The sequence below is a fragment of the Cherax quadricarinatus genome, chromosome 93, assembly GCF_038502225.1.
Source record: "Cherax quadricarinatus isolate ZL_2023a chromosome 93, ASM3850222v1, whole genome shotgun sequence".
Classification (NCBI taxonomy): domain Eukaryota; kingdom Metazoa; phylum Arthropoda; class Malacostraca; order Decapoda; family Parastacidae; genus Cherax; species Cherax quadricarinatus.
In genome coordinates, this window is record NC_091384.1 from 3,814,010 (window position 1) to 3,841,960 (window position 27,951).

General features: G+C 38.6%; 2 protein-coding genes across 6 annotated transcripts in view; one reads left to right on the top strand and one right to left on the bottom strand.

The window, feature by feature from the left end:
• LOC138855409 (tyrosine-protein phosphatase Lar-like) overlaps window positions 1–27,951 on the bottom strand; it is a 1,956,413-nt gene that overhangs the window by 139,689 nt on the left and 1,788,773 nt on the right. The window lies entirely within an intron of this gene.
• The window catches only part of Lar (tyrosine-protein phosphatase Lar), a 102,319-nt gene that overhangs the window by 20,096 nt on the left and 54,272 nt on the right, over window positions 1–27,951 (top strand). For all 5 annotated transcript variants that reach the window (XM_070104636.1, XM_070104639.1, XM_070104637.1 and 2 more), the window contains 9 exons: window positions 547–697; window positions 2,340–2,645; window positions 8,063–8,202; window positions 13,719–13,924; window positions 14,374–14,483; window positions 16,896–17,088; window positions 18,931–19,129; window positions 22,821–22,994; window positions 25,170–25,307. In XM_070104636.1, coding sequence (XP_069960737.1) covers window positions 547–697; window positions 2,340–2,645; window positions 8,063–8,202; window positions 13,719–13,924; window positions 14,374–14,483; window positions 16,896–17,088; window positions 18,931–19,129; window positions 22,821–22,994; window positions 25,170–25,307 — 1,617 coding nt within the window. The remainder of the gene's footprint in view (window positions 1–546; window positions 698–2,339; window positions 2,646–8,062; window positions 8,203–13,718; window positions 13,925–14,373; window positions 14,484–16,895; window positions 17,089–18,930; window positions 19,130–22,820; window positions 22,995–25,169; window positions 25,308–27,951) is intronic.

The following is a 27,951-nucleotide window of genomic DNA, read 5'->3' on the forward strand; positions in this document are numbered from 1 at the left end:
ATTCAACCGGGTATTTTCAACTTACGATGGGTTTGATGGAAAAATAAACACAAATGCAGTATAATTTGATCTTTTATTGCTTACATTTTGCCTGCACACTGGGCTTTATCAAGTTACAAACAGCTCACCATTTGTGTCCATTTTTTCATCATGTTGGTATTTTATACCATTTATCTCCTACAGTGGGTTCATTGGAACGTAACCCCATTGTAAGTTGAGCACCTGTAGAGTCTTGGCCTCGTGCGATGTTTTCACCTACCACACATCACAGCTCATTTAAGCATTTTCTTTTTTTCAACATACTGGCTGTCTCCCACCAAGGCAGGTTACCCTAAAACAAAAATGAAAATTTAATTTTAAATTTATTAATTTATATAGGAGAAGGGGTTACTAGCCCCTTGCTCCAGGCATTTTAGTTGCCTCTTATGACACGCAAGCTTACAGAGGAAGAATTCTTTTCCACTTTCCCATCTAGATTGAAGTATACATTCCGAAAATATAATCGCCGAATCAGTTCCAGGAATACTGATGCAATATTCCTTTCAGAAACAAGAGCAGCGCAACATTCCCGAAGGTGAGAGCTTCACCCTGGAGGATCTGCAGCCCAACACTGTGTATAATATGTGGCTAGCTGCAAGGTCGCAGCGCGGGGAAGGAGCTGCCACAGCACCCATATCTGTTCGAACTGATCAGCACAGTGAGTCTCTTACTGTTTTGTGACTGTTATCACTGTGTTAACACTATGGTTGTTCCCTGTATGTGTTGCTGCTGTGGTGGTTCACTGTATGTGTTGCTGCTGTGATGGTTCACTGTATGTGTTGCTGCTGTGGTGGTTCACCATGTGTGTAACCACTGTGGTTGTTCACAGCATATGTTACCACTGTGGTTGTTTATAGTATGTATTACCACTTGGACTCATAACTAAAGGATCTGGGTTGACCCTAGGATGAGTAAAAACATTGAGCATATTTCCTGACACCTGTTGCCATTGGTCACCTAGTAGTAAATAAGTACCTAAGTGGTAGTTGATCTTTGTGGGTCGGAACTTGGAGATTGTCATTAGAACATAGTTAGAACTGGGCTTTGAAATGAGCTGAGGTAGAATAAAAGAACTTGGGTTAAAAATTCACCAGGTTAAAAAGAATGGGCTGGTAGCTAACAAAATTAGAATACTGGTGGGTTGAAAGAAGCAGTTTAAAAAATGGAAAAGAATGGCTATTAGACGATATTATTCAAATCGCTTGCGCTGTCATGTATGAGAGAGACCTGCATTTACAGCATCTCTTTTCAGTGTTCCACGTTTTTATTGGCTTCAAATTGAGCCATTGTTCGTTATGTTTCAACCACCAGTGGTTTTCAACGGTGGGCGGAACAGTGCCTCAACTGAAAGCCAACAAAAACGTGGATCGCCAAAAAGAGGGCGCTGTGTATGTGAGGCTCTCATGTATAGAAGATCTTTTTGAGTTCACACTTTTTTTTAAGGCAGGAAAGATATCAGAGCTGGAAAATCTACTGATATATTTACTGCCCCTTGGAATTAATAAAACTTTTGAACTATACATGTTCAAATTCAGATTCTTTATTTCTTTTATGCAGTATACAGATAATGTTGTTTACAAGTAATGAAATTTGTTAGATACAAAAGAAAGTCACTAGCAAGTGATGTATTCTCTGGAACATAGGAGAGAGAGAGAGTGATAGATATAGAGAGATAGAGAAAGACATAATGCAGGTTGACCATCACAAACCTGGCATCACTGGGACCTGTAGGGTACTGGAACTGGCATGGTAAATCACAGGAAACTGTCATACCTTTGAAAGCCCTGGGACATAAACTTTTACCGATGACGCTAGCCGAAATCAGTGCCGGATTAGTAATGGAACCGGATAAGTGATTGCCAGATCAGTGATAGTCAACCTATAATATATGCTGTACTAGGAAAATACTTAAGGGCTTGGACCCAAATTTACACAGTTAAATAATGTAAAGAAATGAGAGAGATGGAAGGAAATGTAGAATAAATCCAGAGAAAAACAGCTGCCCTAAATATGAGAAATATTACCAGATTTGAAGATATGAGAGATATCAGACATTGTACTTCCCACTTCTAGGACACAGTCCACTTAACAGGTTTCCCTAAATCTATTCATAATTGCAGTTGATTGTAAATTGTCTATATGTAACCCCTTCTCCTGTATAAATTAATTTTAAAAAGAGAAACTTTCATTTTTCTTTTTGGGTCACCCTGCCTCAGTGGGATATGGCCGGTTTGTTGAAAGAAGAAAAGTAAATAAACTTCAGTGTGAGAAATATTAACAATTGTGTATTGACCTTACAGCCCCTGGTGCGCCCCCTAGTGACATTCGAGCTGTTGCTGAGGATTCCGAGAGCATCAGGGTGGAATGGCAGCCTCCGCCACTAGATAAACAGCACGGAGACATCACCTACTATAAACTCATGTTCGTCAACAATTCGAGGCCAGATTCAGATGCTTCAGTCATCACGATATCAGATCCTAACCAGCGCGAATATCTCATTACCAACTTGAAAAAATGGACCGAGTATCGTGTTTGGATGCTAGCAGGAACTGTTATAGGGGATGGGGTCAAGTCTGACCCCCAGTTGGTGCGCACGGACGAAGATGGTACGTATGAGGTGTCTTTATCTACATGTGGTGTTAAACTATACCATATCTTGGAGAAAATATTTTCTTATAAGTTTACTTGCAAATCACAAATATGTTTGAATGAATATACACATATAGGTTTTGCAGATCAATAATCTTGTATTGTCCCTCTGCTTATAAAAGTTTAAAAAACATAAAAAGGACAAATAATTAATCTTAAATACTGATTGAATTTCTTGAGACTGAAAGTAAGGCTTCTCATTATTTTCGAAAATCTAGTAGTTATTAAATATTAAGTGTACAGCAGATACCTGCTGTAAATATTAACCTGATACTTTATCCTCCTTCACTGCATGAGCACCAGGCACAGCCATAATGCACATAGATGATAATAGATTGGAAATTGAGGCCATCAGTGCTTGAACAGGCTTAACTAGTATCTGTAAAAATAATTCTAAGGCTTGCTGTAGTTTTGTGCACAAAGCCCAGAGTAGTAGAAGCCGTAAGCAAGATATCCCCCATAGGTCTAGACTGGACTGTCAGCATTGATGGCCCACTTGACTTTTCGACTGTACACTGTCTTCTGTGCCCAATTTCTCCTCAGGCCAACATCAAACATGCATACTGTGTAAGGAAGGGAAAAAGGAATACTGTTTGGTGATATACATTGACAGGTTTCTGGGTACTTAAGGGATATCACATAATGGCTGATTTCTTATAATCTGAGAGCATTCGTAACTTTTATTGTTGTTAAATACTGACGGATATCTTTTATCAACAAGACAGAATAAAATTTATTTTTGTCTTTTATGTACAAGACTTCGTAACATTTATTGTTAATTGCTGACAAGACAAAATTGTAATAACTAATAATATTTAAACTAAATTTAAGAATGGACTCAAGTTACGAAGAATTCAGACCAGGCTGGTAATAAATGCAAATGATCAGCTCAACTTTCAATAAAGGTTTAGTATCTTTCCTTTGAAGTTCTGAGAGCAAGACGTGCTTCAATGGAACGACATGCCAGATTTAGTACAAGTTGAACGCTGACATACAGTATACCGTACTTCAACATTACTCAAACTGCAAGATTTGACATAAATGTATCTCAAGCAACAACCAGAAATAATGGTTGACAAAAAGTATTGTCAGTCATCTTCTCACTACAAATATCTTAGGGATAACAAAATGTACACAGAACTGGGTCGTGGGTCATAGTATAAAAGGATATGACCTAGTATTGCCTATAGACAAGTGGAAAGTAAGCTTAACAAATGCATATACATTGATATATTGACAACTGCACAGTGCCATGTGTGTGCACACGTAGTGATCTGCACACGTAGTGATCTGCACATATAGTGATCTGCACATGAAGCGTTAACGCTTCACGAGACACTTACAGATTTGATATTCCACACCACATTTATGGATGACCCAGAAAGTCCTGAACACAATCCTGGCATTCTTACCAACATCTTTTGGTGTACCCGGGCATATTTTACTCGTCTACATTGTGCATACAGTAGCTATGGATTTTAACATGTGCATTTTTTCTGCTGTACGTACAGGTGATATATGTTGTCATATTCATTGAAAATTAGCTAATTTCAACTGAGAAAAAATTATTGTTCAAATAGGAAAATAAGTTTTTAATAATTTTATACACTTTGAAATGTTTCTTGCCAGTTTTTATAAAACTTGCAATTTATATTGTATACATTGTTTACTGAACTAAGAATGCCAGAATTTTAATACTGTACTAAACAAGACTTCAGAAATCACAGTAGAAGTTGATCACAGTACCAACATCAAAACTATCTGTAGCAGCCTTTTTCATGAACCTATGTCAAACTAACACACTTGTTTCCCTGCCCCTTACAAGGATACATTAGTAAGTACAGTTCCTGCGTACATGAGGACAGCCTTGCTCCACCCTACATCTTGGATGGTCCCCCTTGACAACATTGTAGAAATTTTCTCATCACAAGTACAGTCACATTTTTCTCCCAGATCAGACCTGTAACAGATTGATCCTCACAAGATTAGACCACTGAACCACTTATCAGGTCATGTATGAGAACTGTTTTGCTTCCCAGAATCGCCCCTTCTTGAACATTGATAAACAGTTCCTTGACCCTCCTCCTTGCTATTCACCGTAAACACCGCTGGCTCACGAACCCAAACATAATACCGTACCTTCTGTTCCTCTGTGCTGTTCTGCCTCTCAGGGAGAAATTCCTTTCGTTTCAATGTTTTATGCTTAGTAAATGTACACCTCATTTTTGTAAAAATACCTTTAGATAAAAACTAATTCCTTGAGCACTAACAAAAACTAAGTTCTTTATACATACATACAGTACAAGATTAACACTTCTGAATACAAATGATACATATACAGTACTTTAGCCAGATTGTATGTAGCATAAAGTACATCTTACTAAGCAGATCAATACCTAAAGTCAGCCAATACTATGCCATACATGTTTCCACCCTACAGCACTAAACACCTCTCATCCGTCATTACATAAAAGGAGAATGGCTTTAAACTTTAATAAAGCTTATATAACCCAATACAATGTTCAACCTTCTTCAGCAGTTGCAGAAGGATGTATTCCTTCAGGAACTGCTGTAAGGTGAATTTCTTTTGTAGCTGATGTTGGACGATGATCTAAAAACAAATACAGTAATTTGGTTCGGTGGATTGTACATTGTCACCTGGTTTAAGATGGGGCCTTTAACGTCTTTTGTGCATAGTTGCTACTGATAGTTGATACTGGAAAATTCATCCACTACTCATTCCTGGATAAGTTTCTTCACTACCCAACAAGGGTGTTTTCATGATAGTTGCTGTAGGGTGGTTGAGTCCTGAACCATTGTGCGTGTGAACGCTGAGCACCGTGTAGTGGGTCTGTAGTGTTTATATTTTTGGTTCATCATCAATCTCCTAGTCTTTTGGTTGCTTTGTTTCTGTTTTGGTTGCCAAGGCTTTACACTCACTGTCACATGCACCAAGCACCACACTTTTTTTATACCTCTGTTCTTTCTCTGTCTCTCTTTCTTTCTACTTATTATTCTCTTCCCCATCAGCTATTAGCTATTTCTCTCATGCATGGTCTTCAACCTCCTTAACACTTTGTAGCCAAATATGTTGGTGTTAAGCGACTTACGGTGGGGTGTTGGCAGGCTATTGATGGCATTGTTTCCATTTTTTTCCTCTCTTGCCTTCCATGACAGCTGCTCCCGGGCGTAAGTAAACCAGGGTTTGTAATGCTATGTAGATGTGGTGCTAGTAAGTGGTACTGAGTCTGTTTCTACTTTTCATGCAGTTCCTTTTATTTTATTATACTAGTTTTATGACCTTTTTTCTTAGCCCGTGCTTTTGGATTTTTTTTTTCATGCACTGTTTACAATGTGTAAGAAACACTTCAATATTGTCATGTATAACTATTTTCTGAATTAAAATGCTAAGTGAAATGTCAATTATTGGGTGCATATATAATGTCCAGAACCTGGTACGTACGTGAATATGAAGTACCGTGTATGTGTGTAAATGTCAAGTACCAGGTATATAGTAATTGTTACTTACTGGATATATAACATATTTCAATTGCCGGCTATGTGCATAAATAGTTTTTATATTCTCTTTATAATAAATGTATTATTGATGTAAAACACATACAAATAATAGATAAAGTAAGTTGCGGCGCTGTGTATGGCACTGTATTTGGCACTATATTTACCGCCTGTCAGTAAATAGCAGACAATAACCTAGACTTTATAAAAGAAAATTCGGATGACGTTTTGGTTCTTCCTGGGCGGAAAAAATGTTCTAGGTTGGGCCAGAATATCTTGAAGTTTTCTTACCAGAGGACAGGTTATTTGTGCATCGTTCCAGCTATGGTATTGTGATTATTCTTCTGTGCTAATCAAATTCCATGTCCTATTTTGAGAATAAATATACATGGCAGAAATTTCTCACCTAGTTGCATAGTTTGTGCAGTGTTTATACCTAACTGTGAGGTGTGATGGAATGTCTTTGTATGTGACTGTCTGCCAACCAGTCAACCCTTCACTCCTACCCGTCTAAGCTGTGATGTTCCTCTCTATCCTCACCCACCTTTCTCATCCTCTAATTACGTGCAAGAAAGGGGCTGTCTTTCTGCTCATATAGCATCTCCTTTACTGTAGTCAAAAAATAAATAATCAGCATTCTATCCCCCTATTCAACTTGAAATGTGCTGTTTGTTTTTAGCGGTTATGTAAGTATTTGATGTGATTTTTTAAAAGTACACTTTCAGGTAATCCCCTTGGAAATTCAGGTAATATACAAATCCCACCCTAAACATTTTAAAATCCCAGTGAAGGGTATTTGCTAAGGTATCCCAGTAGAGTATTTGCTAAGGTATCCCAGTAGAGTATTTTTCTAAGGTATCCCACAACTTGCTATGATATCCCAAAGTTTTTCCATCCTTGGAGCATTTGCCAGGAGCATAAGGGATGCAAGTGTCTTTGTAGAACTAGAAATGTTACCTATTTTATCAGTCTATGGGTCCTTACTGGGTGTGGTGTGTCAAACAAGTGTAAAAAAAAAACTTTATTCTTTTATTCATGGGGAAGTGCTAAATCTGTATGGGTCATACAGCACCTGCCAAGACCTAATGACTTAAATTAAAAAATAAAAGCTGGATAAATATATAGCCACACGGCTACATCTCAGAAAGCAATAGATATGTACCAAGAAGCAACGAGGCTTTGGATAAATTGTATCTGTGTTTCATAGAAAGAAATTAAGTCAGATAAAAATCTTCATTCATGGAATGTTGCTCACTTGATTAAGAAACCGTAACAGTGTTCACCAACGAACAGAGTTAATAACGAACAGAGTTAATAGTTAACAGAGTTAATTATTAACACTGTTTTATGGGACCTTTTTTTCTAATGTCATGGATCATAAGATCATTATGTTCTGTATAATTTAATTATTTAATATGTTACAAGTTTGAAATGCATTTTTTGTTGGAAATTATTAACAGAAGGACGTAAATTATTAATGTCTGATAATTTTGGGTAAATGTTTGGTAACATTATTGTGGGCATTTAAAATTGCTTCAGTACTGGGAGAGATAAATGTTAGTTTTAGTCATATGGTTGTTACTGGTTATTATTGGTAATTATTAGACCTTTAGTTAGCTTCTCTTACAGTTGTCATCTTCAAGTACATTATACACCTGCTGGGGTGATGGTACGTATTTCTCTATAACATTTATAATGTGTCTTCTTTGAAGGCTGTAGGCTGTGTAATGTTCTTTCATATATGTATCAAAGATTTTTTTTTTTTTATGAAAAATGATTGTGACATGAGCTTTTCTGATGGTGAGGCATCATTAGTGTTTATTGAAGCGAAGGTTAATCTTTTTTATTAATCTTTTAGTTCCTGGCGAACCACATAATGTTAAAGTGGACGTGATCAATAGTACGAGCATCGAGGTGACTTGGACGCCTCCAAACGAGAGAGAGAGGCATGGCATTATTCGAGGATACCAAATCCACATACAAGAGATAGAAGGACGGGTAAGGATGTGTCGTGGACTATTTCTGTTATTTTCTTCAATATCTATGCTGTGATGTCAGTGCACCTCTAGCAAGACAGCGATTCGGTGAATAACATTGAAGGCTTACCCTTTTTTCGGGTCACTATGTTCAGGGGTGAACAGCCAGCATTTTTTCACCTATATAAGGTAACTCAAAGAAGAAACATTCATTCACCATTATTCATTCACTAGCTGTCTTGCTGAGAGTGTACAGACGTAACAGTCCATATAGCCATCCTAACTGTAACATTGCCACTCATCCTTCAGACTCCATGCTGCCATTATGTCATGGATTATTCATACTATATCTTCATAAATGGTACTTTTAAAGAAATAATTGAACCATGTGAGGCCTGGTCATAAACTGGGCCATGGGGGCATTGACCCCCCAAAACACCCTCCAGGTAGACTCCAGGTAGGTAGATATGTACATGCATACAGGTGCTTCTCAACTTACGATGGGGTCGTGTTCCAGTGAACCCATCAGAAGTTGAAAATATTGTACGTCGAATGTGATACAAATAAATAAATAAATATTGGCACTGAATAAGTAAATAAACTACCTAAATACCAGAATTGAAAAGTAAATAAATGAATATAGCTATATTCTATCAATAAATGTACAGTACTGAATGTGCATTGATATTATATCATCGTAAAGTCGAAGTATTGTAAGCCAAACCATCATCAAATGAGGAACATCTGTATTTATTATACTGCACAATATAGATTTATCATCCACTTAGAATTACCATAACATAAACTTATATTTTGCAAACTTTACTTAAGAAACATTGAAGAAAAAAAAGAGGGAGAGAAATCAATAAATTTTGAGTTTCAGTTAGTTTTTGTTTTTGGAAATATGTAAAGCTCCAGCAAGCATGAGTGTGTTAGGAGTGAATGGAGGTGAATGGTTTTTGGGACCTGACGAGCTGTTGGAGTATGAGCAGGTTATTATTTTGTGAAGGGATTTGGAGAAACCGGTTAGCCGGACTTGAGTCCAGGATGTGGGAAGTACAATGCCTGCAGTTTACGTTCACATGTGTAGCGCTCCAAAAGTAGATGTACGCTTTTTTACATATTTCCAAATGTGAAAAAAAAAAGTTGATCAAAGTTTTTTACACGTCAAATGTAAAAAAAGAAGAGATATATTTTTATCATACTTTCAAATGTTGAAAAAACATAGATCTACTTTTGGACAGTTTAAGGGTTAAAGGAGGAGTTTTGGGATATTAACTGTTTGGAGTGACACCTAAACTGTCGTATCTGAGCGCCTGTGCAGAGACAGTGATTATGTATGAATGATGGTGAAAGTTTTTTTCTTTCTTTTGGGGTTTTTCTTTCTTTTTGGGTCACCCTGCTTTGGTAGGATATGGCCGACGTGTTTAAAAAAAAAAATTTCGATACAGGAGAGCCCCACTTATACAGCAGGATAGGTTCAGGGTTATTGCTGTAAAGTGAAACATATCCCTTTTTCAATTTCAAATGCATATAAAAGCCTGATAACATTTATTGTTAAGTGAGCAATAGAGATAGGCCTAAAATTGCATATACAGTACACACATTACTTAAAAATATTTTCATCCTTAGCACTTAGTGAGTGGTGAATATATTTATTGTGGGAAGTCTGAATAAATGAAGAATGGTTATACAGTGGACCCCCGGTTAACGATATTTTTTCACTCCAGAAGTATGTTCAGGTGCCAGTACTGACCGAATTTGTTCCCATAAGGAATATTGTGAATTAGATTAGTCCATTTCAGACCCCCAAACATACACGTGCAAACGCACTTACATAAATACACTTACATAATTGGTCGCATTCGGAGGTGATCGTTATGCGGGGGTCCACTGTAATTGAAAACTGCTGCATTAGCAAAATGCTGTAATGTGGTTGGTCTAGGAAAGGTTGGAAGGAGGGGGTAAAAGAGGTTTTGTGTGTGAGGGGCTTGGACTTCCAGCAGGCATGCATGAGCGTGTTTGATAGGAGTGAATGGAGACAAATGGTTTTTAGGACTTGACGTGCTGTTGGAGTGTGAGCAAGGTAACATTTATGAAGGGATTTAGGGAAACTGACAGGCTAGGCCTGAGTCCTGGAGATGGGAAGTACAGTGTCTGCACTCTGAAGGACGGGTGTTAATGTTGCAGTTTTCTAACTGTAGTATTAGCGCACCTCTGGCAAGACAGTGATGGAGTGAATAATGGTGAAAGTTTTTCTTTTTCGGGCCACCCTGCCTTGGTGGGAAACAGCCAATGTGTTAATAAAAAAATAATGATAATACATATGTATTTTTTTTTTTCAACAAACCGTCCATATCCCACCAAGGCAGGGTGACCTAAAAAAAAAATGAAAGTTTCTCTTTTTAAGTTTAGTAATTTATACAGAAGAGGCAACTAACATGCTCCTGGCATGTTACAAGGAGGAATAACATCTTGTAGGAGTGAGGAAGAGCCAGTTGTGAGTGTGGGGGAAGTTCGTGAGGCAGTAGGTAAAATGAAAGGGGGTAAGGCAGCCGGGATTGATGGGATAAAGATAGAAATGTTAAAAGCAGGTGGGGATATAGTTTTGGAGTGTATGGTGCAATTATTTAATAAATGTATGGAAGAGGGTAAGGTACCTAGGGATTGGCAGAGAGCATGCATAGTTCCTTTGTATAAAGGCAAAGGGGATAAAAGAGAGTGCAAAAATTATAGGGGGATAAGTCTGTTGAGTGTACCTGGTAAAGTGTATGGTAGAGTTATAATTGAAAGAATTAAGAGTAAGACGGAGAATAGGATAGCAGATGAACAAGGAGGCTTTAGGAAAGGTAGGGGGTGTGTGGACCAGGTGTTTACAGTGAAACATATAAGTGAACAGTATTTAGATAAGGCTAAAGAGGTCTTTGTGGCATTTATGGATTTGGAAAAGGCGTATGACAGGGTGGATAGGGGGGCAATGTGGCAGATGTTGCAAGTGTATGGTGTAGGAGGTAGGTTACTGAAAGCAGTGAAGAGTTTTTACGAGGATAGTGAGGCTCAAGTTAGAGTATGTAGGAAAGAGGGAAATTTTTTCCCAGTAAAAGTAGGCCTTAGACAAGGATGTGTGATGTCACCGTGGTTGTTTAATATATTTATAGATGGGGTTGTAAGAGAAGTAAATGCGAGGGTCTTGGCAAGAGGCGTGGAGTTAAAAGATAAAGAATCACACACAAAGTGGGAGTTGTCACAGCTGCTCTTTGCTGATGACACTGTGCTCTTGGGAGATTCTGAAGAGAAGTTGCAGAGATTGGTGGATGAATTTGGTAGGGTGTGCAAAAGAAGAAAATTAAAGGTGAATACAGGAAAGAGTAAGGTTATGAGGATAACAAAAAGATTAGGTGATGAAAGATTGAATATCAGATTGGAGGGAGAGAGTATGGAGGAGGTGAACGTATTCAGATATTTGGGAGTGGACGTGTCAGCGGATGGGTCTATGAAAGATGAGGTGAATCATAGAATTGATGAGGGAAAAAGAGTGAGTGGTGCACTTAGGAGTCTGTGGAGACAAAGAACTTTGTCCTTGGAGGCAAAGAGGGGAATGTATGAGAGTATAGTTTTACCAACGCTCTTATATGGGTGTGAAGCGTGGGTGATGAATGTTGCAGCGAGGAGAAGGCTGGAGGCAGTGGAGATGTCATGTCTGAGGGCAATGTGTGGTGTGAATATAATGCAGAGAATTCGTAGTTTGGAAGTTAGGAGGAGGTGCGGGATTACCAAAACTGTTGTCCAGAGGGCTGAGGAAGGGTTGTTGAGGTGGTTCGGACATGTAGAGAGAATGGAGCGAAACAGAATGACTTCAAGAGTGTATCAGTCTGTAGTGGAAGGAAGGCGGGGTAGGGGTCGGCCTAGGAAGGGTTGGAGGGAGGGGGTAAAGGAGGTTTTGTGTGCGAGGGGCTTGGACTTCCAGCAGGCATGCGTGAGCGTGTTTGATAGGAGTGAATGGAGACAAATGGTTTTTAATACTTGACGTGCTGTTGGAGTGTGAGCAAAGTAACATTTATGAAGGGATTCAGGGAAACCGGCAGGCCGGACTTGAGTCCTGGAGATGGGAAGTACAGTGCCTGCACTCTGAAGGAGGGGTGTTAATGTTGCAGTTTAAAAACTGTAGTGTAAAGCACCCTTCTGGCAAGACAGTGATGGAGTGAATGATGGTGAAAGTTTTTCTTTTTCGGGCCACCCTGCCTTGGTGGGAATCGGCCGGTGTGATAATAAAAAAAAATAAAAAAAAAAAAAAAGGAAATTAAAAAGAGCAAGAACTGTTAACAAAATAGAAGAAAGCTCTGGTAGACGTGTACATGCATGTGTAGAACATGATGGTAGTTCCTCCCTGGGTGGTTGCTGTCTGTCAGCCTATTATTTTTTTTATTTTTATTAGCACACAGGCCGATTCCCACCAAGGCAGGGTGGCCCGAAAAAGAAAAACTTTCACCATCATTCACTACATCACTGTCTTGCCAGAGGTGCACTAACATTACAGTTATAAAACTGCAACATTAACACCCGTCCTTCAGAGTGCAGGCACTGTACTTCCCATCTCCAGGACTCAAGTCCGGCCTGCCGGACCTACTACCTCGGTATTATTATTATTAAAGAGAGCTACTAGTGTGCAGTGCATTTTGAGTAAACTAATTTATATAATTTACGTGAAGAAAGTCTGTTTATTATTACGGCTGTTTTCTTATGGATGGTACGTTTGATACTTTTACCCCATTGCTGCACTTTTCATTATTATCACCTGCTATCAAAGTTTTCTTAGATTTTTTGGGTATACACCTACCATCCGACTTATGACCTGCTCGACATGTGACCACTCGACTTACGACCGTGTTTTTTATGCCAGATTTCTTGGGAAATAAACAAGTGTTTGTGTTGTACACAGTGTTTATCCTAAACCTTACAGTATAAAATACAGTACTACTAACAACATAAAAAGTAAAGTAAAAAATGAAATACCAAAATAAAACAATAAAATAAAGTCATTACAATAGTGTGATGTTGATATTCAGTAGTAATATTCGACTTATGCCCATTTTAACTTACGACCGGTTGGTCGGAACCAAGCTTGGTCATAAGTCGGATGGTGCCTGTATACATATTGTGTTTTGAGATCACTTGTGTAGTGTGAATATTATGCATAGAATTAGGAGTCTAGAAATTATAAAACTGTGAGGAGTGTGGATGGTATAATTCAGAGATGGGAGTCGAGATGGTTTAGTCATTTAGAAAAGTTCGGAAAAAGATAGGTTGACCAAGAGGCTAGGTAACTCTGGAGTGGTTGGAAGGAGAGGTAAGGGATATCCTAGAAAGGTTTTTGAAGGACGAGTAAGGGATATCCCAGGAAGGATAAGTAAGAGATATCCCAATAAGAGTTGGAAGGAGAGGTAAGACATATCCCAGTAAGATTTAATATTTTTTAAAAATTTTAGCTAATTATCTCCTTGTAAGAGACACTGAACTCAACGTATTTTTATTTTCCAGGGGGAAGGTCATGTAGTTGACAGCCTGAGTCCGTACACCGTTCACAATGGCGAGGCAACCAGCTTCATTGTCACCAACCTGCATCCTGACACCGAGTACCAGGTGCAGGTGTCAGCCATAACCAGGAAGGGTGATGGTGTCAGGTCGGCACCAGAGAGAGTGCAGATGCCTGGCGGTGTGCCTGACAAACCTGCTCTCATTGTTAAGTAAGTTCCTCACCAATTGTGCATTATTATTATTGTTGTTACGCTTATTATTTTATTATTATTGTTACTATTATTATTATTATTAGTTTTTTCAACAAACTGGCCATATCCCACCAGGCAGCATGACCTAAAAAGAAAACTGAAAGTTACTCTTTTTAACTTTAGTAATGTTTACAGAAGGGGTTACTTGCTCCTGGCTATTATTATTATTATTATTGTTATTATTATTATTATTATTTTTTTATTATTGCTCCATAACAAAATATCCCAAGTGCTCTATGTCTTTAAGCATCACTTATTGATATCATATTTATCAGGTTTCCACCTTATTGCCATGTAATACTACATGCCGAACAAGTGATCATTGGTTAATCCATGATCTTTTATAACTTACTGTTTATCAGATGGATAATTGCATTGTAATTAATTTTTATTTAATTGCATTTCAGTGGTACTGTTGATAAACAAACGGGAAAACTCTCTGTTTATGTGGAGTGGGTGGCCCCAACAGAAACTTATGGAGAAATTATGGGGTATCGTCTTAGATACGGACCTAGAGGTAAGTCCGCTTCAATTAGATATTAGTACATAGATAACCTGCACATAGGAGAGAGAAGCTTACGACGATGTTTCAGTCAGACTTGGACCATTGACAAAGTTAGTGCGATTTTGTAAATGGTCCAAGTCTGACCAAAGCATCATTGTAACCTTCTCTCTCTTCTAAGTGCGGGTTATTTGCATATTGTTCCAATCACGGTATTGTGCCATTTGTTCTTTGGATATTGGTTATTGTTATTTACTGAGTGTACCTGGCCATGGGGCCGGATACACTCACTTTTGTCTCTCTTGTTAGAGTTCATTGGTTCGAACCAAAAGCATTGACGCGAAGTTTGGTTTTAAAAAAGAAGATTAGTGATATTTTTTGATCATTGAATATTAGAAAGCTGTACATGAAGCTTTTTTCTATTTACTGTAAATATAATATGAGGTTTTCATAGCTCCTAACAACCTCCACTTAAGTGAAAAACCTCATTTTGGTTCTGGATCATTGTCAAGTCACAACTCGGGTGAACAGAGTAGAGAATACCTAAAGATGATATGTAGGAAGTGGGGGAAGAAGTGGTAGAGGTGGCATTATTATTGTTGTTATTTTTATTAGTAGTAGTAATAGTAAAGGTAGGAAAGGTAGGGGGTGTGTGGACCAGGTGTTTACAGTGAAACATATAAGTGAACAGTATTTAGATAAGGCTAAAGAGGTCTTTGTGGCATTTATGGATTTGGAAAAGGCATATGACAGGGTGGATAGGGGGGCAATGTGGCAGATGTTGCAGGTGTATGGTGTAGGAGGTAGGTTACTGAAAGCAGTGAAGAGTTTTTACGAGGATAGTGAGGCTCAAGTTAGAGTATGTAGGAAAGAGGGTAATTATTTCCCAGTAAAAGTAGGCCTTAGACACGGATGTGTGATGTCACCATGGTTGTTTAATATATTTATAGATGGGGTTGTAAGAGAAGTAAATGCGAGGGTCTTGGCAAGAGGCGTGGAGTTAAAAGACAAAGAATCACACATAAAGTGGGAGTTGTCACAGTTGCTCTTTGCTGATGACACTGTGCTCTTGGGAGATTCTGAAGAGAAGTTGCAGAGATTGGTGGATGAATTTGGTAGGGTGTGCAAAAGAAGAAAATTAAAAGTGAATACAGGAAAGAGTAAGGTTATGAGGATAACAAAAAGATTAGGTGATGAAAGATTGGATATCAGATTGGAGGGAGGGAGTATGGAGGAGGTGAATGTATTCAGATATTTGGGAGTGGACGTGTCAGCGGATGGGTCTATGAAAGATGAGGTGAATCATAGAATTGATGAGGGGAAAAGGGTGAGTGGTGCACTTAGGAGTCTGTGGAGACAAAGAACTTTGTCCTTGGAGGCAAAGAGAGGAATGTATGAGAGTATAGTTTTACCAATGCTCTTATATGGGTGTGAAGCATGGGTGATGAATGTTGCAGCGAGGAGAAGGCTGGAGGCAGTGGAGATGTCATGTCTGAGGGCAATGTGTGGTGTGAATATAATGCAGAGAATTCGTAGTTTGGAAGTTAGGAGGAGGTGCGGGATTGCCAAAACTGTTGTCCAGAGGGCTGAGGAAGGGTTGTTGAGGTGGTTCGGACATGTAGAGAGAATGGAGTGAAACAGAGTAACTTCAAGAGTGTATCAGTCTGTAGTGGAAGGAAGGCGGGGTAGGGGTCGGCCTAGGAAAGGTTGGAGGGAGGGGGTAAAGGAGGTTTTGTGTGCGAGGGGCTTGGACTTCCAGCAGGCATGCGTGAGCGTGTTTGATAGGAGTGAATGGAGACAAATGGTTTTTAATACTTGACGTGCTGTTGGAGTGTGAGCAAAGTAACATTTATGAAGGGGTTCAGGGAAACTGGCAGGCCGGACTTGAGTCCTGGAGATGGGAAGTACAGTGCCTGCACTCTGAAGGACGGGTGTTAATGTTGCAGTTTAAAAACTGTAGTGTAAAGCACCCTTCTGGCAAGACAGTGATGGAGTGAATGATGGTGAAAGTTTTTCTTTTTCGGGCCACCCTGCCTTGGTGGGAATCGGCCAGTGTGATAATAAAAAATATAGTAATAGTAGTAATAATATTAGTAATAGTGGTAGTAATATTAGTAATAGTGGTAGTAATATTAGTAATAGTGGTAGTAATATTGGTAATAGTGGTAGTAAAATTAGTAATAGTGGTAGTAATATTAGTAATAGTGGTAGTATTATTAGTAATAGTAGTAGTAATATTAGTAATAGCAGTAGTAATATTAGTAATCGTAGTAGTAATATTGGTAATTGTAGTAGTAATATTAGTAATTGTAGTAGTAATATTAGTAATAGTGATAGTAATGCAGTGGAACCTTGACTTACGAGTGTCCTAGCGTACGAGTTTTTTGTTTGCTGGAAGATTTCTGTAGCAATGGTTTACTTCCGCAGGAGAAGAACTTGAGACCATAACTTTGGAAGGCCATTCAATGCTGCACAAAACATTAAACGACTTGCAGCGAGGCATCGAATACGAAATAAGAGTGGCTGGTCGTAACCACATAAATTATGGTCAAGAGGCTGTCAAATATTATATTACTCCAGAGGCTGCTCCTTCAGGACCTCCCACCAATATTACTTACAGGTTTGTGGATTTAGCTTCTGTAAGCAAATCTTCAGTATTTTACTAGCTTTTAACCCTTAAACTGTCCAAACATAGATCTACGTTTGGACAGTTAAAGGGCTAATATATGTGGATACAGATGTTCGTTGCTTTATGATGGTTCCACTTACGGTATTTTCACTTCACGATGGTGTGATAGCAGTGCTGTACAGTTTACCTGGAGAGAGAGAGAGAGAGAGAGTTTCGGGGGTCAACGCCCCCGCGGCCCGGTCTGTGACGGGATAAATTTATATTCATTTATTTGCTTTTTAATACTATTTAGTTACAGTAGTTATTTGTTAATTTACTCATTCAGTGACAGTAGTTATTTATTTATTATATCATTCGACTTACAATATTTTCAACTTGTGTTGGGTTTGTTGGAACGTAACCCTGATGTTTTCAACTTATGATGGGTTTGTTGGAACGTAACCCTGATATTTTCAACTTATGATGGGTTTGTTGGAACGTAACCCTGATATTTTCAACTTACATTGGGTTTGTTGGAACGTAACCCTGATATTTTCAACTTTTGATGTTTTTTTTTGGAGCGTAACCCTGATATTTTCAAATTATGATGGGTTTGTTGGAACGTAACCCTGATATTTTCAACTTTTGATGGGTTTGTTGGAACGTAACCCTGATATTTTCAACTTTTGATGGGTTTGTTGGAACGTAACCCTGATATTTTCAACTTTTGATGGGTTTGTTGGAATTTAACCCCCAATTAAATCAACAAGCACCTAGAAATAAATACATCTAATTATAGAGATCTGTTTATGTGTTATATTTTTGTGGTATTGGTACAAATCTAGGAATAAAAATAGAAAATATTAACCTTTAATATTCTTATATGTACGATCATTGATTGCAATGTCTGAATAATTTACTGGCCAGGGTAAAAAATATTGAAAATTGCCAAGAAAGACAGGAAAATCTATACACTGAAGGTGAGGCATTGCTGATAGTACGTAAGGGTGAAGTCGTTATCTAAACTGTGATGAATTAGACATCTACACAACATCTGGGTTTTGTTCAAAGTTAAAAGTTTTAAAGAGGACACTGTACCTCTATATCCAAGAAATATCTGATCATTTAGGTTGTTGGGCTGTACATTAGCAGGTTAGTTTAGGTTAAGAGTCATCACAAAACATTACATTTCTTTCACACAGTTGAGTTACTTAGCTGTTTTAATTTTTAAGGTTAAAATAAGATAAATATTACAAGGACCTCATTGGCAATGAGTCACTTTGGCGTTTTTTGGTTATCCTAGGTAATTTATACTTGTATGATAATTGTATATATGTGTATCTGTGCCTAAATAAATTTACTTCCTGACGTGGGTGCAAGCTGTATGATGACCCGCAGCTGGAGCTTTCAGAAGTCATCTGACTGAGGCCTTCCGCCGGCTTACCCCTCCACAGTACCTGCACTCTGAAGGAGGGGTTAGGGATATTTTCTGTTTAGAGTGATATCTAAGCTGTCATATCTGTGTACCTATGGCAAGACTTTCTTAGCATGAACGATGGTGGAAGTGTTTCTTTTCCGGGTCACTCTGCCTGAGTGGGACACAGCCAGTGTGTTAAAAAAAAAAAAAAAAAAATTTCTTGTAGACTCTCAGCAGTTGCTTGATTAACCAGGCACTCTTAAGTTTCGTCTTCCAAGTAATTTCTTTCACCCTTTTCTTCTAGCCAGAAGCACCATCGTCAAGTCGAAATATCATAAGTTGAGCTATCATAAAGTGAGGAGCATCTGTACTCATTACATTTGCCAATTTTAATATTTGGTTAATCTGTCCCTAATTCTTGGTTTATGTTTTCACAGATATCAAACTCCAGGGACGATTGTGTTCACCTGGGACCAGCCAGCACCCAATGAGAGAAATGGTGTCATTATCCTTTATGAGTTACAGTTCAGCAAGAATGTCATCCTCAACAACGATTTCAAACATGATAAAAATGTCACTGATAGTAATCGCATTGTTTTTAATGGTTTAGAAGAAAATATGGATTATACATTTAAGGTGAGGCATTGCTCATTATTCTTTCTTAATTGTTATTTTTTTAACACTGGACATCTCCCACCAAAAAAGGTGACCTAAAAAAGAAGAAATGTAAAGTTTTTCTTCTATTTACATTTCGTAATATATACGGGAGAAGAGGTTACTAGCCCCTTGCTCCCGGCATTTTAGTTGCCTCTTACGACACGCATGGCTTACAGAGGAAGAATTCTTCTCCACTTCCTCATGGGGTTGCTCATTTATAATCGTCAAAATTTTCTTGTTTTTCAAATAGAGAATTGACATTCTTCAAAAAGACAAAATTAGTTTTTAAAATTTTTGTTTTGGATCTTCTTATTGAATAATAATAATAATAATTTATTTTTTTTATTAACACACTGGCCGTTTCCCCCCAAGGCAGGGTGGCCCTAAAAAGAAAAACTTTCACCATTATTTACTCCATCACTGTCTTGCCACAAGAGAGCTTACACCAGTTATAAAGCTTTAACATTAACACCCCTCCTTCAGAGGGGTGTTAATGTTAATCTCCAGGATTCAAGTCCGGCCTGCCGGTTTCCCCGAATCCCTTCATAAATGTTACCATGCTCACACTCCAACAGCACATCAAGTATTAAAAAACATCTGTCTCCATTCACTCCTATTAAATATGCTCATGCATGCTTGCTGGAGGTCCAAGCCCCTCGCACACAAAACCTTTACCCACTCCCTCCAACCTTTCCTAGGTGGACCTCTACCCTGCCTTCCCTCCACTACAGATTTATACACTCTCGAAGTCCTTCTGTTTTGTTCCATTCTCTCTACCTGTCTGAACCACCTCAACAACCCGTCCTCAGCCCTCTGGACAACAGTTTTGGTAATCCCGCACCTCATCCTAATTTCCAAACTACGAATTCTCTGCATTATATTCACACCACACATTGCCCTCAGACATGACATCTTCACTGCCTCCAGCCTTCTCCTTCTTGCAATATTTACCACTCATGCTTCACACCCATATAAGAGTGTTAGTATAACTATACTCTCATACATTCCCCTTTTTGCCTCCACAAACAAAGTTCTTTGTCTCCACAGACTCCTAAGTGCACCACTCATCCTTTTCCCCTCATCAGTTCTGTGATTCACCTCATCCTTCATAGACCCATCTGCTGACACGTCCACTTCTAAATCTCTGAATATATTCACCTCCTCCACTCTCTCTCCCTCCAATCTGATATCCAATCTTTCATCACCTAATCTTTTTGTTATCCTCATCACCTTACTCTTTCCTATATTCACTCTTAATTTTCTTCTTTTACATACCCTACCAGACTCATCCATCAACCTCTGGAACTTCTCTTCAGAATCTCCCAAAAGCACAGTGTCATCAGCAAAGAGCAACTGTGACAACTCCCACTTTGTATTAGATTCTTTACCTTTTTATTTGTACAAGTATATGTGCAAAGTATATAGACCATAATGGACATCAGTGACATAGTACTGTATAGAAACCCGCTTGTTAGGCAGAGCATTTCAGGCAAATTAGATCAGTTTTGTTCTCAGGATGCAACCCACACTAATCAACTAACACCCAGGTACCTATTTTGCTGATAGGTGAGCATGGACAGTAGGTGTCTTATGGAAACATGTCCTAATGTTTCCAACCATATTGGAGATCAACCCCCGGACCTCATTGTGTGAGCTAAGTGCGCTATCAGTCGAGCTATTTACTTACATGTGTTCAGTACAGTAATAATTACACTACTCATCGATGTATATGGAATACATGTATTCAAGGTTATTGATACAAATAGATGCTGTTGTATTAATCTCAACATACACAGCATCAGTCTACACTCAGAGTATGTTTTGCAACACAAGAGTGCTTAAGTACATATCTATGGTGAGTCCCAGGTAAACAGAAACTGGCCAGGGAGGTACTACCGTCCTACCAAGTGAGTCTCAGATGGAAACCTGTAATTGTTTTACATGATGGTAGGATTGCTGGTGTCTTTTTTTCTGTCTCAATAACATGCAAGATTTCAGATATGTCTTGCTACTTCTACTTACACTTAGGTCACACTACACATGCATATACAAGTACAAGTATATATACAGTGGACCCCCAGTTTACAATCAGCTCCCAATGCGACCAATTATGTAAGTGTATTTATGTAAGTGCGTTTGTATGTGTATGTTTGGGGGGTCTGAAATGGACTAATCTAATTCACAATATTCCTTATGGGAACAAATTCGGTCAGTACTGGCACCTGAACATACTTCTGGAATGAAATAATATCATAAACCGGGGGTCCACTGTATACACACACCTCTGGCTTTTCTTCTAATTTCTTACTAGTTCTTGTTCTTGTTGTTTATTTCTTCTTATCTCTATGGGGAAGTGGAACAGAATTCTTCCTCCGTAAGTCATGCGTGTTGTAAGAGGCAACTAACATGCCGGGAGCATGTTACTAAAGTTAAAAAGAGAAACTTTTGTTTTTCTTTTTGGGCCACCCCGCCTCAGCAGGATATTGCGAGTTTGTTGAAAGAAGATAGAAGAAATACTGTGTAGGAGTAGTAAGAGCTGGATTTGAATAGGACTGTCCTAGCATCAGTACTAGGATTATTGAAGCTTGGGTATCTTTGAGAGTATTTACATTGCTGTATGATGCTTAACCACTTTCATAAAACGACATGCTTTAAAAGTTAACTTTTTTATTTTTCCACTTTTTAGCTGCCCCCTTGGACTGTACTGCCCAGGGCAGCCTTACCACTTGCCTCCTCCTATCTATGCAGCTGAGTTGATGTAATGGCATGTGGATGGGGGTTATCCTGGCTCTTTTCAGTCTGCAAAGATGTATTCTTCAAGTGATTTGTTGAAAAAGCACTGAAATAGGGAGAAATAATACTTGTGCAGAAAACAGAGAGTGATGGTGTTATGAAGTTAGTGGACCTCTAGGGAAGTAAGCATTTTCTAGGTGTTATGAAGTTAATGGACCTTTAGGAGATAAGCATTTGCTACGTGTTATGAAGTTAGTGGACCTCGAGGAGGTAAGCATTCTCTAGGGGTAAGCCTTAAACAAAATTATTAAAATAAAACCACCCAAAGGCCAGACTCATGAATAGGTCTAAACACTCTCTTATAGATAATGATGGGTGTTACTACCGTGCTGTCAGGTGAAGCTTTATGATTTAATGACTGCTGTTGTCTCAGAGGTTGTGGTAGGAGCCAAGTAAGAAAGAGTCTGGGTAATTATTGATACTTAATACTGATGTTGGTATGGGCCGCTGGGATGGTGGCAAGATGAGTTCCTATAAATATTGTGTACCAATGTTGTGTGGTATTAACCTAGATAATTGATACCGATATATTGGTTTAAAAAGACAAGTAAGCAGATACTATGACATATTTATTAGAAAACATTTTGGTGTAGGGACCAACCCACAAGGATCAGTTTTAGGTCCATTGTTGTTCATCATATACATTAATAATCCTGATGAGGGAATAACGAGTGATATGAATTGTATATATTGTATATATGAGGATGTTGTAGTTTGGAGTGCCATTTGAAATGTGATGTCTGCATGCATCTGGCAAGATGGCAATTGAACGAATGATGGTGAAGATGGTGGGAGATGACCTTTGTGTTACAAACATAAAGAAACATTCTTTTGTTTATTCTTACATTTTACATTATTACTATTATTCATAATACAGGTACGAGCATGGACTTCGAAAGGTCCTGGACCGTACAGTGAGACCTTGCACCTCCACACTGAGCCAGACCTTGTCCGTGCCCCCATGAACCTCCAAGGCCTCGCGACATCAGAATCGTCCATTGAAATCTGGTGGGAGCCAGTCCCTTCGCGTGGCAAAGTCATAGGATATCAGGTTTGTACCTTAGTGACTTTGGGTCTGTTACTGTAGTAGAACAAGGTTGTTAAGTAGCGTAAATGTCCGGATAATTTGTTATCTACAATAATTCACACTGCCTAAAATAATTTGTGATGCCTATAATAATTCATAGTACCTATAATAATTTGCAATAAATGATTTTCATAATTCATAATCCTATAATAATTTGTAATGGATGATTATAATATTTAGTAATAGCTGTCATAATTCATGTTGAATTATTTTTTTTACAAATTGACCATTTCCCACCGAGGCAGGGTGACCCAAAAAAGAAAAAATATCTGTAATAATTTAACAGAGTGATGAGATTCAAACTCATAGCTTGTGATCACTAGGATGTTGCGTTCTCTTAAAATCCTTTGTGGATTAGTGAACTTGGGCAATGATCTGGTAATCCCAGATCATCACTTAAGTTCCAATTATTGATTTAATATTTATGCCTTGATGTGTTGTTGAAGTGTGAGCAATGTAACATTTTTGAAAGTGTTGAGGGAAACCGGTTAGCCGGACTTGAGTCTTGGAGGTGGAAATTACAGTGCCTGCACTCTGAAGGACGAGTGAAGATATTGCAGTTCTGAGGGTCATCTGAATTGTGATGTCAGCACACTTCTGGGAAGACAGTAATTAAATGAATTATGGTGAATACGTTTCCTCTTTTTTTTTTGGGGGGGATGGGGGGATCACCTTACTTCAGTGGGAGACGGCTGGTGTTTTAAACAAAATGTTGGTGACAGAAAGAGAGAATGTACATACCTATTTACAGTTCTCTATATTTTAACACTGACATTACGGTACATACTTATTTAAGTTTGCAAGTGAGGGGGAGGCACAGTGACCACCAACTCTTGGTCCTTCCTCTCAATTTTTGTGTGTATGATTTTTTTTTTTTTTTAACACCGGCCGTCTCCCACCAAAGCAGGGCGACCCGAAAAAAAAGAAAAAAAAAGTTTTTCCTTTTACATTTAGTAATCTATACAAGGTAAGGTGTTACTACCACCTTGCTCCTGGCATTTTAGTTGCCTCTTACGACACACGTGGCTTACAGACCCAGGCTTCATCTCTGTTTTGCCTAACTAGTCATAAGTTGGCCTGTGATACTCCAATACTGAACCTTTGTATTGTGCCAAAACAAAAGCATTCACATTGCTAAACTCACAAACTAGTATTTAGTCACTTAGCCATAATACCAACTTACCTCATAATTTGTAATATTTTAAATTTAAGATTTAATCTAAGTCTGCCCGAAATGCCTAGCCATGCTAGGTGTTCTAGTGGCATACTCTGTAATGCCTAGCCATGCTAGGTGTTCTAGTGGTACACTCTGTAATGCCTAGCCATGCTAGGTGTTCTAGTGGCATACTCTGTAATGCCTAGCCATGCTAGGTGTTCTAGTGGCACACTCTGTAATGCCTAGCCATGCTAGGTGTTCTAGTGGTACACACTGTAATGCCTAGCCATGCTAGGTGTTCTAGTGGTACACTCTGTAATTATTATTTCACTACATGTAAACCACACAATAACCAAATTTTGTGAACTCAGCATTGTAATCCTTATAGAGAATAAACTTTGAATTTGAATTTGAATTGAATTGTATGAAAATAATGTGGATAATTTTAATGAAAGACAATAATTCAGCTAAGAGTCTTTTGAGATGGAAAAATAAGTAAACTCTCGGAGACTATTGTATAAATTCAAAGGTTACTTAGGTTGGTTGAAGCAATAGAAAATAATTTATTTAAAGAAATGGGGCTGGGCCCGGCACCTTTTCTAGTGTCAGTTTTCACCATTTGAAATTAATTGTACATGACTCACAAAATTGTAACAAGACGATTACAAACAAACCAGGGAACAGGATGGGTTTGAACCCATGGCTAGTGAGTCGTAAAACTAACAGGCCAGTGCATTAACACACTTGCCACGGGTTCAGATCCTCGCCCATTCCCTGATTTAATTGTACGTATATAGTAACATTATCTTCTTTCATTTAATTTGCCAGTTTCAGAAATCTACCAGTGGTATGTTTTCTGTAAATTTGTAATAAATTTAAAATAAGTTCACAATATATGAACGAAAATTTCTTATTTTATTTTTTTGTTTTCTCCTGTAACACCAAAATAAAGTTGACTGATGGATTTATTTGATGCATTCCAGGTTTTCTACACAATGTCTCCAGGTCCTGATCTAGACTTGTGGGATCAAGTTAGCGTTCCTATAACACACTCGGCAGAGCTGCAGAACCTTGAGCGTCACGCCGAGTACGCCATTGCTGTCGCTGCAAGAACTGCTTCCGTATGTTTGCCAGTTATATATCCAGTTTGAAGAATTTATTTTTTTATTTATTTTTTTTTTTTATCCTTCAGCTCATTACAAAATCCAGCCATATCTGAAGGATACTACCACCCCCCAGGATGCGACCCGTAACAGGTACCCACTTACCGCTAGGTGAACAGGGACAACAGCAGGTGTAAGGAAACGTGCTTGACAATTTTACCCATGCAGGGCATCGAACCCCAGACACACAGTGTGTGAGCTGAGTGTGCTATAGAGAATAATATTTTTTATGTAGTACATGTGAGCCAAAGGTTTAAGGATGATTTTTAAATTTGTAACTAAATACAGGTGATGAATTTATTTTTTCCACTTTTTGTAAATTTTATGGAAATTATTATTAAATAAACTCTTAAAGATGGTCAAAATATAGAAAGAATTTAATTTTTTGAGTTTCTGTCTCAGTGTGGGTTATTAAGCACGAACAAGCGTTTATTACAATTTCATTAGTTATTACGAATGAATATACACAAATTAGACACATATGCAGCACTTGGGTATCTTTATTGTGGAAACGTTTCCCCACACATTGACTTCATCAGTCCAATACAAAGAACAATAATTAAAGGTTAGAATGAGGTTGAGGTAATCAGTCCCTCAGCCTGGAGTTGATTCCAGGATGAGGGACTAATTACGTCAAACTCGACTCACGAAATCGTAATGACACGATTGCAAACAAACCATACCACGGGCGGGATTTGAACTCGCGGTCGTTACGATTTCGTGAGTCGTGTTGACGGCAGTGAGGAGACTTGAGCTAGAGTTCATCACGGCCGGGCTAGCTGGAGATTCGTCTGTAAAAACTTGCATTTGTGGTCACAGTGGTGGCCTATGCTAACCTTCCTGTGGTGTAGAAATATACCTAGTTGAACGAATCTTATTGTGGCTAGCTGGCCCAGTGGCTAACGCGATGGTCTTAAGTTTCGAGACTCTCTGACCGCGGGTTCAAATCCCGCCCATGGTATGGTACGTCAAACTCTTTCTCATCTTCACCATTCTTTTTTGTATTGGACTGATGAAGCCACTGTGTGGCGAACCATTTTCACAATAAAGATACCCAAGTGTTGTACATGTGTCTAATTTATCAACTTGTCAGTTCTCTGGACCATTTATGTACATGAATATACATATATAAACAATTCCAGTATGTTTTATTTGCAGCAAAATACAGTGTATGAATACAGTACACTAAGATATATACTGGTATATACAGCCTCTCCTCACTTAATGACGGAGTTCCGTTCCTAAGATTACGTCGGTAAACAAATTCATTGCTAAGTGAGGATCATACTATAATGGTAGTGGGTTTGTGTCAGCCATGTTTGATATTTTTTTAATGTCACCTTTGCACCATTAGTAACATTTATGGCATATTTTTTAATGTTTATACAGTAGTATACTGTATATTGGATTAAAGAGAATAAAGGAAATCAGCTCTAATATACATTGGAAATATAAACACATATGCAGTATAATGTGATCCTTTATTGACAACGTTTCACCCACACAGTGGGCTTTTTCAAGTCACACACGGATCTACCCAGGTAGATCTGTGTGTGACTTGAAAAAGCCCACTGTGTGGGTGAAACGTTGTCAATAAAGGATCACATTATACTGCATATGTGTTTATATTTCCACTGTGTCGGTATTTGATACCATTTATTTCCATCTAATATACATTATTTAGGTATGCATACTGGTCAGGGAGCCCGTCGTAAGTCTGAGTCATCGGTAAATGAGTACGTCACTAAGTGAGGAGAGGCTGTGTTAAGGAAATAATGAGTGCCTAATATTTATTTGTACAGTAATTCCTTGACTTACAGACACATTGAGGATCTTCTGTGTTGTGTATTTATATATATATATTTTTTTTTTATTAACGCACTGGCCGATTCCCACCAAGGCAGGGTGGCCCAAAAAAGAAAAACTTTCACCATCATTCACTCCATCACTGTCTTGCCAGAGATGTGCTTTACACTACAGTTTTTAAACTGCAACATTAACACCCGTCCTTCAGAGTGCAGGCACTGTACTTCCCATCTCCAGGACTCAAGTCCGGCCTGCCGGCTTCCCTGAACCCCTTCATAAATGTGTTGTATATTTTTATTTTTATTATCACACCGGCCGATTCCCACCAAGGCAGGGTGGCCCGAAAAAGAAAAACTTTCACCATCATTCACTCCATCACTGTCTTGCCAGAAGGGTGCTTTACACTACAGTTTTTAAACTGCAACATTAACACCCCTCCTTCAGAGTGCAGGCACTGTACTTCCCATCTCCAGGACTCAAGTCCGGCCTGCCGGTTTCCCTGAATCCCTTCATAAATGTTACTTTGCTCACACTCCAACAGCACGTCAAGTATTAAAAACCATTTGTCTCCATTCACTCCTATCAAACACGCTCAAGCATGCCTGCTGGAAGTCCAAGCCCCTCGCACACAAAACCTCCTTTACCCCCTCCCTCCAACCCTTCCTAGGCCGACCCCTACCCCGCCTTCCTTCCACTACAGACTGATACACTCTTGAAGTCATTCTGTTTCGCTCCATTCTCTCTACATGTCCGAACCACCTCAACAACCCTTCCTCAGCCCTCTGGACAACAGTTT